The sequence below is a fragment of the Mercenaria mercenaria genome, chromosome 10 (assembly GCF_021730395.1).
Source record: "Mercenaria mercenaria strain notata chromosome 10, MADL_Memer_1, whole genome shotgun sequence".
NCBI lineage: Eukaryota > Metazoa > Mollusca > Bivalvia > Venerida > Veneridae > Mercenaria > Mercenaria mercenaria.
In genome coordinates, this window is record NC_069370.1 from 37,505,701 (window position 1) to 37,520,307 (window position 14,607).

At 37.5% G+C, this 14,607-nt stretch overlaps 1 protein-coding gene across 1 annotated transcript; it reads right to left on the reverse strand.

Moving 5' to 3' along the window:
• Positions 1 to 3,809: 3,809 nt before the first annotated feature.
• On the reverse strand, positions 3,810 to 11,214 carry LOC123561879 (kanadaptin-like). Its single transcript, XM_053552786.1, has 3 exons — positions 10,409 to 11,214; positions 9,766 to 9,940; positions 3,810 to 5,808 (listed from the first exon to the last, which is right to left on the reverse strand). The coding sequence occupies exons 1-3, from the start codon at positions 11,134 to 11,136 to the stop codon at positions 4,393 to 4,395; spliced, it is 2,319 nt and encodes a 772-aa protein (XP_053408761.1). The 5' UTR covers positions 11,137 to 11,214; the 3' UTR covers positions 3,810 to 4,392.
• Between the last annotated feature and the right edge of the window lie 3,393 nt (positions 11,215 to 14,607).

Below are 14,607 nucleotides of genomic sequence, written 5' to 3' on the forward strand. Positions count from 1 at the left end.
GTACAATTTGTACAATTTTGGTTGAGGACCATAAGACAATGCTACAAACCAAATATCAAAGGACTAAGTATTGTGGTTTCAGACAAGAAGATTTTAAAACATTTTTTCATATACAAGTCTATGTAAAATGTGGGACCCCCGGGGCGGGGCCATATTTGACCCTAGAGAGATAATTTGAACAATCTTGGTAGAGGACCATTAGATGATGCTACATACCAAATATCAAAGCCCTACTAGGCCATGTGGTTTTGTACAAGAAGATTTTCAAAGTTTTCCCTATATAAGTCTATATAAACCATGTGACCCCCGGGGCAGGGCCATATTTCACCCTAGGGGGATAATTTGAACAATTTTGGTACAGGACCACTAGATGATGCTACATACCAAATATCAAAGCCCTAGGCCATGTGGTTTTGTACAAGATTTTCAAAGTTTTCCCTATATAAACCATGTGATCCCCGGGGCGGGGCCATATTTGACCCCAGGAGGATAATTTGAACAATTTTGGTACAGGACCACTAGATGATGCTACACACAAGATATCAAAGCCCTAGGCCCTGTGGTTTTGGACAAGAAGATTTTTAAAGTTTTTCCTTTCAGTTGCCATGGCAACCAGAGTTCTGCATGGAATTCAATTCTTTGAACAATTTTGAAAGGGGGCCACCCAAGGATCATTCCTGTGAAGTTTTGTGTAATTCTGCCTGGTGGTTTTCAAGAAGATTTTTTTAAAAATGTTGACGGACGCACGGCGGACGACAGACATCGAGCGGTCACAATAGCTCACCATGAGCCTTTGGCTCAGGTGAGCTAAAAATTTTTAAAAATAAACCAGAAGGCCTAGAGCTTAGATATTTGACATGTAGCATTGCCTAGCGGACCTGTACAAAATTTGTTCAAGTCATAACTTCCGGGGTCAAAATTGACCCCGCCCCAGGGGTCACTTGATTTTACATAGGAAAATCTTCAAAATTTTTCTAAAAATAAACCAGAAGGCCTAGATCTTAGATATTTGACTTGTAGCATTGCCTAGTAGACTTCTACAAAATTTGTTCAAATCATGACCCCCGTGGTCAAATTGACCCCGCCCCATGTGGTTACTTGATTGTACATAAAAATCTTCAAAATTTTCTAAAAATAAACCAGAAGGCATAGAGCTTAGATATTTGACATGTAGCATTGCCTAGTGGACCTCTACAAAATTTGTTCAAATCTTGATCCCCTAGGGTCAAATTGACCCAGTCCCAGGGGTTACTTGATTGTACATAGGGAAATCTTCATAAATTTGCTTAAAATAAACCAGAAGGCCTAGATCTTAGATATTTGATATGTAACATTGCCTAGTAGACTTCTACAAACTTTGTTCAAATCATGACCCCTGGGGTAAAATTGGCCCCACCCCAGCGATTGTACATTAAAATTTCTAAAATCATCAGTTTGACATTTGAAACATGTAGCTCATATTACTCAGGTGAGTGATCCAGGGTCATGACCCTCTTGTTTGTTTTATTACATTCTTCTCATTATGAAAGTTGGCCTTTCTACCAAGCACACATGATGTTTAGCCTACTTTTCAGCCCACCCGGACAACGCACCTCTATGGCTTGCAGGGTCGCGAGTTTGATCCCCAGGTGAGGCATATGTTCTCTATGATGATTTGATAGAAGACAATATGTCAGAATTCATTTTGTCCTTCACCTCTGATTCATGTGGGGAAGTTGGCAGTTACTTGGGGAGAACTGGTAAGTACTGGTATAGAATCCAGGAACACTGCTTAGGTTAACTGCCCACAACTGAAATATTGTTGAAAAACGGTGCTAAACTCGAAACGAACGTCAGTACCGTGTACATATCTTCACCAGGTAGAATATTATTGACAAGCTGACCTAAATAGAGCTGAATGGTAAAAGTAAGAAGAACACTAAACCAGACAAGAGGCTATGAAGTGAACCCAGATATGGAGGTCCGTCGTTCAGTCCCTAGCCACTATCCTATAAGCAAGACTTACCCCACGCAAGACTAAAACGATGTTAAGTCTTTGAACAGAACCACACATTGCAAAATTTTCTCCAGAATCCCTTGTCTAATGACCAGAATATGGGGGAAAGGGCAAGCTCGAAGCGAAGAAACTATTAAGTAGGATAAATTTCTCTTAAGTGCAGTACCCTAACTTTTTGAAACTGAGCCGTGGCTTATTTAATTGTTGACAACTTTAGTTAATCAGAAGGAACAAAGATTGACTTTATTGCTTTTTTAGATTAAAAAAGGCAAAAAGTGTTTTCAACCAGTAACTGGAAAACACAAAGAAGTCTGGTCATCTAACCACCAAACTATTCCTTGCCCAGTAGATGACCCCTGATTTTTGTTTTGGGTTTAATGCCGTTTTTCAACAGTATTTCAGTTAACCTAACCGGTGTTCCTGGATTCTGTACCAGTACAAACCTGTTCTCCACAAGTAACTGCCATCTTCCCCACATGAAACGGAGATGGAGGATGAAAGATGTCAAACACAATGTCTTGTCAAATTGTCACGGAGAACATAATTATGCCCCGCCTGGGGATCAAACTCGCAACCCCGAGATCCGTAGAACTGCGCTCTCCCTATTGAGCTAAGCCGGCGGGCCCCCGATTTTATTGACAGGCCTGAAATTCTTCCCACGGATTTACTGTGCATTTGAAGACTCTTTGTTTCACTATAATTTTTATGTTCTAGTGATGCCTGCATATATAGATCAAGAGGCAGAGTGCTTGACTTCTATTAAAGTCGTAGGTTAAAATCCCTGGCAAGGTATGTGTTTTCTTCCACAAATCCACTACCTTTCGCTCACTTGGGCAAGTTATATATAAATTTTTATAATATCACTTGACGGATGGAGGAGTTATAGACAAAACCAACACTTAACATTTGACCTCCAGGTGTGACCTTGACCTTTGTTCTATAGGTGTTGTGAATTACATGAACATTAAATTGTGCTATACATCAAAATCCGTTTGATGAATGGTAGTGTTATGGAGCAGACACAAATGGAACATGTATATTGTTGACATCAAAGCGCGACCGTAAGGTTTGAGCTACACTTCTGGGCGTTTGTGCAGGACACTACACCTTGTCATGGTGAACGTCTTAAAATCTCTTGATGGATGGCAGAGTTATGGAGCGGACAGGAAATGGACCTTGTTAACCTTTGAACACCAAAACTGACCTTGACCTTTAAGTGGAACTTTTGTGCAAAGTAATTATAAAATCTTTTCATGGATGGCATTGAGTTACACAAAACAGACACTGTTAACACCATGTGTGACCTTATCTTCCGATATAGGGGTGTGGATGTTGCACATGACAAATTCTCTCATTATGGGAAACATATTTGCCTAGTAACAGACGTCAAAGTGTGACCTTAACCTTTGAACTAGGTGTCTAGGTACTGTACATGATACATCATCTCATTACAGGAAACATGTTTGCCCAGTAATAGTAAAATCCTTTTATATACGGCAGCATTATTGAGCAAGACACAAAACAGACACATAACATGAGACCTTCATCTTTTGAGCAAGGACCTGGGTATTGCACATGATACATCATCTCATTATGGGAAACTTTTTTGCCTTGTAATAATAAAATTCTTTGACTGAAAATTTATGGACTGGATATAGTGTGGATGGACTGGATGAGCAATCCTCTAGTCCCCAAAACCAATAATAGGACCAAAAACTGGTCTTCGGTCCGAAAATCTGTCTTAAGGTCTTGCAGGGGACTAATTAAATAAATAAGGTAAAAGGATTTGAAGTCAATGAAATAGAACATCAGGTATTTTATATATGATTTGTATTCACTTTCATTTTCGTAAAATGAAAAATATCAACCTTTATTACCTTTATTTCGAGAATTAATAAACCTGGCCTTGAATTTAACCGGTTGAAATTAACTCGTATTTTAGAGATGTGGTTCCATACTATTAAATCTACCTGTATGGGTATGCACAAATTTAAGTTCTTCATTTAGCTGTGTCATGTGGCCACTAATCATGGTAATTAATAGATTTCAAATTCCTCATATAAAATTAAGGGAAATTTTAGTAATTAAAAACCTTTGGGATTTAAATTGTGTGGACAAGTATAACGAAAAAATGCACCAAAATATCCTCCAACGAATTATAATGACTTTGTGCAAGTCTAGTTCTGATCCCATGCATTGCTTTTTAACGCAGTTATCCTATTTTTGTACCATGAAACATTTCTCTCTTTGCTGATTTAGTATCTTAAGTAGGTCAGTCTGCATGGTGGACTACTCTTCTGTTTCATTACCTTGAGTAAATAAGTTTGCACTGAAATCTCAAGACTGCTTTTCTGATTCAATATTCTAACTTCAGTATTCCAGACTGGCTACCTGTTTCAGTAGCCTAATTTTGCATTCAAATGAGTTTTTCCATCCCCAGACTGGTTTTCAGGAGGTAACCAAACAGCATAATCAGGGTCTTCAGCATCATAACTGTCACCAGATTTGAATTTCTTATTTTCAGTCTTAGCACTTTTTGATTTTCTCTTGTTACTGTCTGTCTGTTTTTTCTCATTATCAGTTTCTGGTTTTTGATCGCCTTCCACATTTTCTTCTTGTAATTTTTCTAAAACAGCAGCAAGTGGTAGAGAAGGACCTTTCAGCCTTGACTTGGAATGAATCTCCTGTTTGACACTTTCATGTTCCTTTTCTTTTTCTCTAACAGGCGGCATTGTTGGTCCTTTCACCTTTGGCTTTTGGTCAGTATGTTCATTGTTAACTTTAGTTTTATCCTCACTTTGTTTTGGAACTCCTACAACTTCACTATTACTTTTCATATTCTTGCTGTTTGCCTTACTATTTTCACCTAGTCTATCATTTTCATCATCATCTTCTTCACTTTCATCAGATTTCTCTACAGTGTTCTCTTGTTTTGGACCTGGCACAATCTTTCGAGGCAGCTTCCCTGTCGAAGGACCTTTCATTTTACCAACACTTGCTAGAACACCTTGCTTTTTAACATCTGTTTTTGAGTTTTTACTTGAGATTTCTGGAAGTGAGGCAGGTTTAGCTATGTTCACAAGTTTTCTTATCCTCTGCTCTTCTTGTTTTAATTCAAGCAACTGTCTCTTAAACTTCATTTTTGTTTTTGTGTCCATCATTCCTGATTTTATAGCACTCATATATGCATCAAGAGCATCTACATCATCACTTTCCATTGCAGCTGCTTGTGCTTTTGCTTGTTCAAGTTTTGCTTCTATCTCTTCAATTTCAGCAGTAACTTTTTTATGCTTTTCTAAAAGCGTATCATAAGTTTCTGTGACTTTATCAGTCTTACCAACTTTATTCTTCCGAAGCTCTCTCTTCTTCTCAATGGTACCAGTTCTATCTAAATACACATCTTCATCACTGTCATAAAAATCATCATCTTCCCAATTTCTCTGTTTTCGTTTTCGACTTTCCTGAGCAGACTTCCGTAATTCTCCATGTCTATCTAATATTCTACAAGCTTCAAGCGCACAAGCCTCTACTGCCTCTCGTTTCTTTCCCGACACTGTCACCTCAGCCACCAAAGGTTCTCCCGAAGGAGCATCAATTGGTAGTTCCACTGTACATTTCCATTTTCCAAATCCTGCTTCATGGAATTCATATTCTGGCAATTCCAAACCCTCTCTCTCAAAATACCCATTCAGTGACTTCTTCGGATCATTGATATACAAAGCCTCATTCTCTGGTTCTATGGAAGCAAATGGGTTTTCTGCTTTATCATCTTCTTCTTCGATTTCATCATCATCAATGCCCCATGAACATCCCTGCAAAAATTAGGGTTAGATTTTACACAATTATAAATAGATAAGAATTGCACATGCTTCTGGAATGGCATGCCTAACAAGGAATCTTTAAAACTGTATTGACCTGAAATTAACTTGTACAATCTCTTATAATTTTTTTTCATGTTTAAATCAACAGAAGTGATAAACAACAGGGCCATGAAGGCCCTGTATCGTTCATCATCAAGATTAACATTCTGACCAAATGTCATTAAGATATGGTCATAAATGTGGCCTCTACGGTGTTAACTAGCTTTTTCTTTGATTTGACCTGGTGACCTACTTTTTGACCCTACATGACTCAGATTCAAACTGGACCTTGAGATCATCAAGATTAAAATTTTGACCAAGCTTCATGAAGATACAGTCATAAATGTGGCCTCTACAGTGTTAACAAGCTTTTCCTTTGATTTGACCTGGTGACCTAGTTTTTGACCCCAGATGACCCAATATCAAAAATGTCCAAGATTTTATTGAGGTTAACATTCTGACCAAGTTTCATTAAGATTGGGCAAAAATTGTGACCTCTAGAGAGTTAACTAGCTTTTCCTTTGATTTGACCCAGTGACCTAGTTTTTGAACCCATAAGACCCAGATTTGAACTTGACCTAAAGATCATCAAGATTAACATTCTGACTAAGTTTCATAAAGATACAGTCATAAATGTAACCTCTAGAGTGTTAACAAGCTTTTCCTTTGATCTGACCTAGTGACCTAGTTTTTGACCCCATCTGACCCAGATTTGAACTTGACCTATATATCATCAAGATTAACATTCTGACCAAGTTTTATTAAGATATGGTCATAAATGTGGCCTCTAGATTGTTAACTAGCTTTCCCTTTGATTTGACCTGGTGACCTAGTTTTTGACCCTTCATGACCCAGATTCAAACTGGACCTTGAGATAATCAAGATTAACATTCTGACCAAATTTCATGAAGATACAGTCATAAATGTGGCCTCTGCAGTGTTACAAGCTTTCCCTTTGATTTGACCTGGTGACCTAGGTTTTGACCTCAGGTGACCCAATATCGAACTTATATAAGATTTTATTGAGGTTAACATCCTGACCAAATTTCATTAAGATTGGGCCAAAATTGTGACCTCTAGAGTGTTAACAAGCTTTTCCTTTGATTTGACCTTGTGACCTAGTTTCTGACCAAGGATGACCCAATATCGAACTCTTCCAAGATTTTACTGAGGGTAACATTCTGACTAAGTTTCATGAAGATTGGGCCAAAATTGTGACCTCCAGAGTGTTAACAAGCTTTTCCTTTGATTTGACCTGGTGACCTAGTTTTTGAACCCAGATGACCCAATATCGAACTCGTCCAAGATTTTATTAAGGGTATCATTCTGACCAAGTTTCATTAAGATTGGGCCAAAATTGTGACCTCTAGAGTGTTAACAGTCAAATTGTTAACGACATAAGACAGACGACGGACGACGGACACAGGGCGATCACAAAATCTCACCTTGAGCATAAATTGCTCAGGTGAGCTAAAAATAACCATAGTGCCCTTGCCTGGAGGTACAACCCTAACGCTTGTGCTTGAAACATCTTTTCATTATGCATAATTTTTCTTCAAAGTTTCAATGGAATTCATTGGATGGTTTATAAGTTTTTGAGGAAACACTTACATTAACCCTTAGCAAATTATCTTTGTCTGTGTCAGAAGAACAAACCTGACTCTTCAGTGTAATAACCCTTCATAATCAGAATTAACATAATAATTTACAAAATAAAAGTAGGTACTGGAATCCTTTGAACTGTTAAAAAAAGATAAAGCATAAACACATTAATTCTAACCCAAAAAGCTCTTGCCAAAGACTTCAACCTTGTAGAAACATATCTGACTCTTGCACACATCTTAGCAAAATACAGTCAAAACTGTATAAAGCAGCCTGCTAAGGCAATGCTACAATGTGTCTGCTTAATGCAGCTGGCTGCTTAAGTTTGTTTGTTTTTTAAATTAGAACAAACATGAAACATGGAAATTCCATGAAAACTATGTTTTCAAACTTTGCATCTTTGTTTTTCATGTTTTATTTAGAAAAGGGTCATGTTCTGTTATACTTATTTAACTGCATCCAATCAAGCTATTCTAAATTACAGATACAAAAAGCAAAGATTTTGAAGTTGAGCCACAGTGGAATTTTCTAAGTCTGCTGATTAATTAAGTTACGCTGACCTTGAACTTGACCAAACTGACCCCATATACAATCCCAATACTGTCCCAACAGACCAAGTTAAATTTCAATACATCACACCAAAGTTATTGAGCGAAAACTGTTTTTTTCACTTTCAATAACAGTGAAACTGACCTTGACTCTAGTTACCTGATAATGATCTGAATTTCTTCTCTATGCAAGCTACCTATATACTAGGACCAAGTTTCATTGCAATGGGACCCATTAAGTTATATAACTAAAGTAACTGAGCAGAAACAAAAATTTGACACTGCCAAGTTTACAACATCTGCCAATCTAGTAATACCCCGTAAGGCTTTTTGAAAACCTGATTAAACAAGAGCACCGCCTTGCGGGTGCTGATGCTCATCTGATTTTTTTTGTATAATAGAAATATTGTCCTACCCATGATTTTCTAAGTTTAAAAAGGGCTATCAATCTTGCAAGAAGCAGGATAGAGTTATGTTTCTTGACGTACAGCGTCTGCTTATGATGGTGAAAAACTGTTGCAAGTTTTAAAGCAACAGCTTTGATAGTTTATGAGAAAAGCTGACTTAAACATAATACTCAACCAAGACAACTGATTTTCTAAGTCCAAAAGGGGCAATAATTATTGCAAAAAGCAGGATGGAGTTATGTTTCTTGATGTACAGGCTCAGCTTATAATGGTGAACAAGTGTTGCAAGTTTCAAAGCAATAGCTTTGATAGTTTAAGAGAAAAAGTTGACCTAAACATAAAACTTAACCAAGAAATCTGATATTTTCTAAGTCCAAAAGGGGCCATAAATCTTGCAAAGAGCAGGATGGAGTTATGTTTCTTGCTGTACAGGGTCAGCTTATGATGGTGAACAAGTGTTGCAAGTTTCAAAGCAAAAGCTTTGATAGTTTAGGAGAAAAACTGACCTAAACATAAAACTTAACCAAGAAAACTGATTTTCTAAGTCCAAAAGGGGCAATAATTCTTGAAAAAAGCAAGATAGAGTTATGTTTCTTGATGTACAGGGTCAGTTTGTGATGGTGAACAAGTGTTGCAAGTTTCAAAGCAATAGCTTTGATAGTTTAGGAGAAAAGTTGACCTAAACATAAAACTTAACCAAGAAATCTGATATTTTCTAAGTACAAAAGGGGCCATAAATCTTGCAAAAAGCAGGATGGAGTTATGTTTCTTGCTGTACAGGGTCAGCTTATGATGGTGAACAAGTGTTGCAAGTTTCAAAGCAATAGCTTTGATAGTTTAGGAGAAAAGCTGACCTAAACATAAAACTTAACCAGGCAATGCCGACGCCGATCAAGTGATGACAATAACTCATCATTTTTTTTCAAAAAATCAGATGAGCTAAAAATTAAGTTGGGAATTGAAGTGATTGGCTGTTTCAGGCAAGTGGCTACTTAAAGCAGATGGCAGCTAAGGCATGTTTAACTGAATTATATTTTAACACAAAACTGGCATGTACTTTAACAGTTTGAGCCAACTATACTGTAACAAGTATGGAATTACAAGGTGAGGCTGAGCTACAAGAAAAACAAATTTTACCACTGAAGGTCTTTGATACCAAACGACGTCACTCATATAAATGCATCATGACAACTGACCACCGAGTGAACTTTGATCTAGTGACATGAAGCGTGCGCACTACATGTTGTCTCAATGAGGTTAAAAACTGATGCTAGATTTATTAAAATCCTTCTGGTAGTTAGAGATAAAAGGTAAACTAGAGCATATTTTATTCCTGTTTGACAGTACGGTACCTTTGACTCCTCCCTCTTTTTCAGTATCTCCGCCTTTCTTTCTGCCTCCTCTATCTCAGCCTGCCTCAGTACCTCCGCCTCTTTCTTCTGTTTTTCTCGCTGTTCCTTCATCTCAGATGCCGACATTTCTGATTCCTCCTGACGGTCAGTATCAGGGCCTTGTAAAATAAATAACCTGAAATTTAAAATTGACCTATTTGTTAAATATATCAGGTAGACCTTACAAAGACCTTGACATCTGGAACAATTCTGAATAATCTGAAATACAACATTACATTTACATGTTACCCATGAATGATGGCCTGTCAGCCACTAACACTGACCTACCAACAGACATTAGCAAAAACAATATACCTCCCCTTTGAAGGAAAATAAGTTAACAATTTCATGAATTTGTATGTAGCTTAGTTTATATTTACTGGTGCACAGCTCTACAACACTATATCTCAAACAGGCATAACTCTCGAATTACTAGATGCAACATATGGTGCTTTCAGTTCATCTTTTGCATTGTATCATGTTCAGTCTAAGATAGAGGTCATTGTAAAACCCTAATGCTAAGTTTTCCCAACAAAATCAGCTCTCTTATCTTTTTAAAAAATCTTGCTTAATTTAGTCTACACTTAAAAATTTCTGAAATTACCTTGAGCTTCCACCAAACTTTAACACATAGTCAACATGAATTCTGTGAAACTTTTGAGATGGAACCTTGTTCTTATTAATCCAGGTACCATGTGTACTGTCTAGATCAAACAAGTACCATCCGCCTGGATATTGTTCTGACTTCCCGCTAGAATACTGCACAACTGCATGATGACGAGACAAAGACGGATGTTCCATCGGAATATCACAACTTGGCAGTCTGCCAATTACATGGAAAGCTTTGGTTGTAAGATCAATGTTATCAATAACTGCACCATTTTTAATGACCTCAAATGCAAATTTTTCTTCACAGAGGCCACTCCAAGAAGGTTCTTTGTATGGTATCGCAGATTGGGACTGTTTCAGCTGTTCAGCTGGTGAAGGCACTACCAGTTTCTTTGACGGGACTTTCGCATCAGTATCCTCCTCCTTATTACTTGTATCTTCATCTTTTACTTTGACATCTTCATCTTCAGCAGCTTCAGTATTTACTGTTTTAGTTTTTTCTTTCTCTGCAACTTCAGTTTTCTTGATATCACCACCAATTTTTGGTGGTAATGCAGGACTTTTAAACATTCCTCCTGCATTAGTACCTGACTGAACTTTCTTCTTACTGGGAATAACAAAACTAGGTGTTTTAAAAGTTCCCACTTTGTTTTCATCTTCCTTTGTTCCAGCGCCGTCAGATTTTTCTTCTACAGCTGGACCAATATCCTGCTCTGAACTCATTATTTTATTCTCTTCACTCAACCTTTCAACTTTAAATTGTCCTTTCTGAAAAACAAAAAGAATTTTTAAAAATATAGTTAGTTTTTTGTTGTTCTTATAGAAAAAATGAAAATAATACTGCATGGTAGCTGGGCTGTTTTATACTGAAATTTTGTTTCAATTTATTGTCTGGAATATATTGGCAATACAACTGAAATATCAAATAACTCTTAAAAGTAAAAAAGTTTTCACAAGAAGAAATATATCTACTGAAGTCAAATGTCATGATTAATAAGAAACTCTTTTTACTCTTTAAATTGAAAAGTACTCTGGCAAAGGGGAATAGAATCTCAGTGTAAAGTAAAAGTTTTTGGAAAACTGTTTTGACTTCAAAGAAATTTTCTGAAGGGGAGAGGCCTTATAAACAGCAATCAAGTGATAGCAGTACAAATTAAAATGTTAAAAATAAAAATGTACAGAAAACTAATATACATGTATCACAACTAGAAGGACCTGGTGTTTTTGTCACAAAAACATATGTCTCCCCCCTACATATACCTTTAGCTCTGGCGGCCATTTTGTGCCATGAAGCGGAACGTGTCGGTGATATGCACAACTAGGTTTGGTACTGATCACTCCTGTGAAGTTGTGTCAAAATCTGTTCAGCAGTTTGACCTGTGAAAGCCGGGCAAGTTTTTTCTATTTTTAGCTCTGGTGGCCATTTTGTGCAGCGAAGCGGAACATGCCAGCGATATGCACAGCTAGGCTTGGTACTGATCACTCCTGTGTTGTTTTGTCGAAATCCAGCCAAAAGTTTGACCTGTGAAATTCGGACAAGATTTTTCTATTTTTAGCTCTGGTGGCCATTTTGTGCAGCGAGAGAAACATGATCGCGAATTTAATAAATTATTAAGAGTAATTAGCCATTTGTGCGTAGTAATATAATCTTTTATCAACTAAGTGTTTTTCTCTTGATTGAAGAACTAAAATAATAAACTTGTTTTTCTTTAGTATCTAAGATTCGATTCCTGCTCATGCTGAATTTGTTTACTGCTATCTAGTATCTAGTAAATGATAGTGACTTACGGAAATCGCTGATAAAATTTCATATAATCAGTATCGTTATCTCCAACCAGAGTGAGAGCTGTTTACAAAAATATCTACAAAAATCTTAATATTTTGGCAACAAATTATAGCTTTTCCCCTGCAATTACCATAAACATATGTAACACAGTACACAACAATACAAGTATATTGATTACTGGACCTCTAGACTCCGGATCTAAAGGTCTGGTTATACTGGACCCTAGCCACTTGTCTATGTCTATATTCTACTGCTTAGCAATCGTTTACTATTATGTCTAGCTGGCGCATTGTCAGGGATAGCTGTTAAAAACAGTAAAAAACACAGAAATTATGTGCATCACAAAGATAGAGTAAAAGAACTATTTTACAGGCCAGGTTAAAAGTAAAATCGGGAAGTTGAAATACTGATGAATTAGAACTGATAGAAAGGTGACAGCTGCCCAGCAAATAACTCTAAGCTGGGACTAGCTTGCAAAGACACAGGGAGACTGTTCCAAAGACGTATACTTCTGGGAAAAAAGGAGTTTGCATGATAGTGCGTCTTTGAATACGGTATAAAATAGTTCAGGTTTCTAGTTCTTCTAAGGTGACTATGGTCAACAAAAATAAGGTGGTGTTGGATCTTATACAACATTGTAACTGCACTGATCTTACTGCGTTGTTCTAGGGTTTGCCAGTTTAGTTCATGTAACATTTTGGAAACACTACTGGTCAGTTTTCCCACTGACATTTAAAGTTGGGGGTAAAAACTGAGTTTTTCTTGCACTTTTGCACACCCTCTCCCCTCACTAAGAGATGTATTACAGCTGTCTCCAAAACTGGGGGTGCAAAGTAGCATTCTGAGGGTGAAAAAACCCCATTTGGGGGTTTCTGGGAACACTGCTGGTGTAACTGTAGTCGTTATAAACATATCTTGCTGCTATTCTTTGGACTTGCTCTACTTTGAGGGTTAGATATTTTTGCCACGGATGCCATATGGTGGAACAGTACTCTAACTGGGGTCTAACATCAAGTTTTATATGAAACCTCTTTGACTCTTTTGTTTGGGGTTTTGACCTTTGGGTTTAAACTTTAAGGAATCTTAGGGAATTTTTTGCTTTGAATGTTATGTTGTTGATATGATTGGTCCATGATAGGTGTTTGCTGATGTTAACATCTAGATATTTGGCAGAATCAGCCGATTTTAAATTGTTATCATGCAGCTTATTGGGAAGATTACAGGGTTTCTTTTGCGACTGATTCTGAGACTTCACACTTGTCTGGATTGAATTTCATGTACCAATCAGACTCCCAGGTTTTAAGGCTTAAGAGGTCTTCTTGTAGAGCTTGGGCATCACTCTTGGATTTGACTGTAACATAGACTATCGTATCATCTGCGACAGTCTCACTTTGCCCTTAACACTGTCAGGCAGATAGTTTATGTAGGAAAGGAAAAGGCAAGGTCCAAGGACCGAGCCTTGAAGGACACCTGAGAGGACATGGAGACTGTCTGAATTGTAACCTTCAACAACAACCAGCTGGATGCAACCCTGAAGGAAGGACTTGACTCAAAAAGTGACCTGTGGGTTGACACCTAATCTCTGTATGGTAACTTATTGACTAAATTATGATCATCTAGTATTCTACCTTATAATCGAAATCTTAAATTTGCTGAAGTCCATGACTATGATATCTATTTGTTGACCTAGTTCTAAGTTGTCATTGATTTCTTGGGAGAAACTTATTAGCTGGGTTTCGCAGCTGTGCTTTGACCTGAAACCATGTTGATAAGGGCTAAGGATATTAAACTTTTCAAAGAAGGATATAATGTTGGAGACCAGGATGTGTTCTATTCGCTTTGAGGCAATACATGTGAGGGATATGGGGCGGTAATTGGAGGGTTTGCACTTAGGACCTTTTTTATATGCAGGGGCAATGACTGCATGCTTCCAGTCATTGGGGACAATACCAGTATTGAGGGAGATTTGGAATATGTGAGTAAGGATAGGGGCTATTTATATTTCTAAGTGTAATTCTTTTAATAACCTAGGTGACAGTTCATCTTCCTTACTTCCTTACTTTTATGACTGTCCTGTGGATAGCCTTGTCCAAGATAACTATTTTTCGAATAGTAGCTATGAGCGGAGATTTGAATTCTAAATGCAATGCAACTGTAACAGTCTCAAGAAAAATGTGCAGCCTCGACCGGGATTTGAACCTCGGACCTTCAGCTTACCGTGCCAACGCTCTACCAATTGAGCTACTGAGGCCACCCGATACGAGAACTGCTACACCAGCATGCCCACTCATTTTTAAAGTTGAGGGTACATGTACCCCCTGCTTTTGCAAAATAGGGGTACACTTCAAAATTTGGGGGTACACTACATGGCAGATCTGAAAATTTTCTATTTAACTACTGAAATTTGT

Coding starts and splice junctions, on each gene's coding strand:
- LOC123561879 (XM_053552786.1), bottom strand. CDS start 11,136: ATGAGTTCAGAGCAGGATATTGGTCCAGCTGTAGAAGAAAAATCTGAC. Junction 9,941..10,408: donor AAGTTTGGTGGAAGCTCAAG/GTAATTTCAGAA, acceptor TTTAAATTTCAG/GTTATTTATTTTACAAGGCC. Junction 5,809..9,765: donor AAAAGAGGGAGGAGTCAAAG/GTACCGTACTGT, acceptor TAATTTTTGCAG/GGATGTTCATGGGGCATTGA.